Raw genomic sequence first — 4,762 nt, forward strand, 5'->3', positions numbered from 1 at the left:
AGTTGTCCCTACCTCGGCAGAGCCTCTTCCCGCAGCGTGGCCACACCTCGTGGCTCTCCTGGCCTCTGGGTTTCCTGTTGGGAAGCTCTCAGCATCACCCCTGGTCCAAAGCCCTCGGGGGGAAATTTACCCCTCACCGGCACCACTCCCGCACTCACCACCTGCCACAGAAAAACCCTAAACCACTCACCGCAGCGACTCAACCTCCAGCAGCTCCACGCTGTCCTCCTGCTCAAAAATCAACCAGAAATAAAGCCAGGATTTTCGCAAAATTCATTTGCGCCTTAGACTGCGCCTAAGGAAAAGCCACTACATGAGTATTTTCTGGGTAATGATAAATTCACATGTTTTTAATAGAAATTAATCGTTAACTTTTATTGCCTGCCTCTTTTCCAACGTTCCTCTCTGATGCAAAGAAGAGGGTCAGCGGCCACCAACAGACTTTGGGCGAGGAGTCCATCAAAGTAGGATCGCAGCCACAGAAATAAGTTCATTTTTAGCGCATCGAAACGCAATTATTCAAATGCCTTATTACGTGGCAGAGAACACCCTGCTCACGAAGGACACGGCATGCTCGCATACGGGAAGCCGGGCACGAACCATCGGTGCTTTGCAGGACTCCTCTTCGTGCTCAACTCTCGTTTTTCCTGCCGAAGGGCTCAATCCCAGAGGAGGAACCAGCACCAAGCACACAGACGCCAGTCTAGCCCCCACCCAGCACAGGAGTTCCCTTTAAAAGCTCCCACCAGGAACACTGTGAGCTCTACGCTGACCTACTGGTACCGAGGGATAATTCAGCAAGGTGCTAAATTGTTCAGAATGAACATCTTCCACAGCTTCTTCAGGAGAGCAAAGCTGAGGACACGTGCATAGGCTTAGTTTGGGTTGACTGTCAAATCCTCAACAGGTTGACACACCCTGAAGCCTCCACGAGTCCCCTACAAGCGGCACCAATTCTGCTCGCTGCCTGCTGGCACCTGCCAAGCGTCACCACTGAGCGGTGGTGACAGCCATCCCCCTGCACAGGGGCAAAGGTGTGAGACCCACAGCCGCTGCCTCCACCAGCACTCACCTCTAACCCAGCTCCTCATCTATTTTCCAGCTATTTTTTTTGCTGAAAAAAAACCCAACATTTTTCAATCCTTCCCACCACGCTACTCCAACACCGCTCTGGCAGCTGCCATGTCGGCAAGCCTCGACTCCCATGTCCCAGGATAAGCTTTTCTAGCAACAAACACAAGCCCAAGGATTCATTACCAGAAACTGTTATTTACAACCTTCACTCTAAACGTGCTTACACGGCAGATCGGGGCTGGTTTGTTGGAGCGAGAAGCGGAACGAGGAGCTCTCTGCTCTGCCCGGAGGGCTGGAAATCCAACCAGAGCCGTGCCGCGCTCGCCTGGCTTCCCAAAACGATTTGGAGGCAGCTTTCCCCCAAACATCAGCCTCAATAATCTATCAGATCACCATCCCACCAAAATGGGTTTTCTGCAGTTTAATTAAAACCCAGAACTCCACTGCTAATTCCCCCGTTGCTCGCTGGGTGTTCTTTCTATCCCGGCGACGTTATCCACCAGCAGAGATAGCACCGATAGCAGATCTTATGACAGAACACAAAACGGATCTTGAAGATACACAAACCTTTGATTTAAACGATTCAACATACTCACAGCAGTCAAACACAGCAGAAAAACCCGGAGCTGAGTTCAAGACAACACAGCAAACACATGGAGCACAGCTCACACCATCCCCTCCGCCACCGTTTCCACAGGGCTGAACGCAGACCTCAGGCAAGGCAGAATTAATTTAGCTCCTCAATTTACAATTTATAGTATCTATAAATCAAGATTCATCCAAATCACACAGATGGAAAAATCCATCCTAGACCAATACCTGGGCTACGGACCGGCTGCACGAAGAAAATCGAGCGCCTTTGGGCCCAAAATGAACTTTGTGCAAGTGGTTTTGACCAGGTTATGCAACGGGCCGTATCTGATGGGTGAACAGCTTCTTAATTACTCCTAGAGTGTCTTGGCTTAAACCAGAGAGGAAATACAGACAAGAAACAGGAAATTTTATAACTGAGCCCACCGCAGCTTTTTATTTAGCTCCAGGATGGCCACCAGCTCCACGGACCGACCTCTCTGGGCGGCCGGCGCGCGACATGTCCAGTTTAACTCCCGTTTAAGAGCCGCTCATGTGGACACACCAACAAGACTTTCCCACGAGCAAGCTCTGGATCAAAAACTTCCCAGGGGTAAAGCTATCGCAGCATTACTCTGCAGCAACATTTATGTTGTGAAGCTCTTGGTCAACAAGCGCAGCCGTGACCGGCTCATGCTGAGGATAAGCCTTGACCTGGGAAGGGAGATGCCCACGACAACAACAACGTATTTAAATACCAGCACTTTTTTTTTTTTCCCCCCCCTTCTCCTAAAAGGACCAAATTCTTTCTCCAAGTAGCTTGGTTAAACTGTATTTTTCACATCAGCTGAAATAAATATCTAACAGCAAAGTGCAGAAAAAAAACATCGAGATGTGGTAAGATGAAGATGCTGGGAAACCCCCAAAGCAAAATGTTTCCGTGCAGGGGGAGAGGGACCGACCACCCCCCAGTGCCGAAGCACCCAGAAGACCCCCAAAGCTCAGACAAAATCCCTTCGCAGCCCGAGGCAGAGGCACCAACTGCCCTGCACGCCAGCCCAACACCTACTTACTCTGATTTACAGAAGAATAAAAAGGCCAATCTCTTTTCCCCACACTTGACATTTTCTATGTCCTGCAAGAAACTGCCCTCAGCCCAAGGCCAGCATCGCTGGAGAGACACCGGGCAGGAACTGTCCTACTCCAGGGTTTCACACATAACAGAGATGCACATCTAAGAGATACGAAGGCAATTTTCCCCCTGATTAAAGGCAGGCGCCTTAATCTTCACCCAGACAGAGCACCGAGATACTGCCCCTGACCCCATCACATCCATCCTTCACAAGGAGCTCCCTGGAAGAAGCAGCTTTTATGCATTCTTCGAAGCTTTAGAGTTAAAATATTTAAAATCTGGGAAAGAAACCCAAAAGCAAACTGTACTCGCCATTGTACCACTGAACTCTTCTTCTCGGGACCACGATTTCTTGCTGCGTGAGAACTGCAGTGTCCTCGGGGCAGAGAATGAAGTGTTCCATGAAGGGAAGAGCAGGAAAAAAAACCCACGTAAGCGGGAAGTAACCAAATAATCAGGGGTCAGGGGACAGCTGCACCACGGTTGCTGCCGAGGGTTGTTTTAGCTGGGACCTCAGATAAGATGCTTAGGGAGGAACTTGGACAAACAGGAGGGGTGTTGAGAAGGGATCCTCGTGAGGGCTGTGCAGGGAAAGCCTTGAAAGCGCTTCTACCAAAATAAAAGAAAAAGTCTGGGCTGGTACTAAGGGCTCGGGGGCAGGAGCCCACAGCCCAGAGGGTCAAGGGCCCTGCAACGGGGAACAATTCAACTTCTTTTGACAAGCTTGGGAAGGAGGGAAGGAACAACAGAGGAGTGCGAGGGAGAAGGAAGGGGCAGCACCAAAGCAGCGTCTCTGGAAGCTCAGCTGCCTTGGCCAGGAGCTGAAAAGCCGAATGTCAGCCATGGAGAAGCGGCAGGAGTCCAGGGAAGAGCCTCGGCTCCACAAGCCAGCAGGGGCTGGAGGACGATAAACACGGGGGAGTTGCGCTGGCACAAAGGCTCCATGCTCCCGGCGAGCAGCCAGGCAAAGCAAGGACCTGCCCTGAGGTACAGGCAGGGAACAAGGAGCCACGTTTAGGCTCATCAGTTGTTTAGGACTAATATTTTGTGCAAGACCGAGGAAATTCCTGAAAACCCTAATATCAGCAGGCGTTTGTCAATCAAACACTTGAAACCACAATCAAACACTGAAAAAAATCAAACATTGAAACCACGTCATTCGTTTTATAAGATTTTTCTGTTAACCTTTTAAAATACTGTTACAGCATCAGCTATTTCCCAGTCCTTCTGAAGTGCCTTAGCTTTCTGGAGTTTGTTCAAGTCAAACAAAAGTGACCGTCGCTTTCACCGAGGACCTAGAGAGGAGCCAGAACGGCACCTGTGACAAGAAAACGCCAAGCCCAGAGGAGTCTCCACATCCCAAGGAGAGATGGGAGCTGGATTTTATTCCGAGGGGTTGTGCTCAGAGCAAGAGGGAGAAGAGGATCAAGGACAGTCCTGCAGGACACCCCTGATGACAAGGGCTGTGAGAGGGAGGATTTCCAAGAGAGGTGGGCAACGACAGCAAAGCAGGATGATGGACCAGGGCCAGCTTCTCCTCACCAGCAGGTCAGTAGGGACCAGAGAACAGCCCTCAGGCTTCCACCTTATTCTCTTTAATCGTGCAGACACGAAAAAAAAAAAAAAAATCCCATAAATCAAAATTTGGGTGAAGAGGACCCTCCGCATTTTGCGGCTAAAGAAAAATCAGCTAACCCAAACTTTACAAAACGCTCGGCACCAACCAGACCGACGCTTTGGGATGGGAACGTTACTGCAAAGCTTACTTTAATTCCTACAACAACAGGCAAAACCTTCACACGGCAGCAAGACAGCGGAGATAACGCCGCCTTGTTTAGACTCATGAAAACATTAACTTTCCCACTCTCGGGTCACCGCCGCATCGCCTGCGGGCGCTCGCCCGCCAAATCCCACCGTTGGCACTCGATACTTATTTGTGCCCGTGGAAGGGGGCAGCGACAGTCCCTCGCCCCCATAATGCTAAAA

The 4,762-nt window shown here is 50.4% G+C and overlaps 1 protein-coding gene across 1 annotated transcript in view; it reads right to left on the bottom strand.

The window, feature by feature from the left end:
- Positions 1–1,154: 1,154 nt before the first annotated feature.
- Positions 1,155–4,762, bottom strand: part of PRPF3 (pre-mRNA processing factor 3) — a 16,855-nt gene continuing 13,247 nt past the window's right edge. The window contains 1 exon segment of the mRNA XM_026863931.1: positions 1,155–1,224. Within this exon segment, the coding sequence (XP_026719732.1) occupies positions 1,155–1,224 (70 nt within the window).

This window comes from Athene cunicularia (genome assembly GCF_003259725.1).
Source record: "Athene cunicularia isolate RWA chromosome 25 unlocalized genomic scaffold, athCun1 chr25_part1, whole genome shotgun sequence".
NCBI lineage: Eukaryota > Metazoa > Chordata > Aves > Strigiformes > Strigidae > Athene > Athene cunicularia.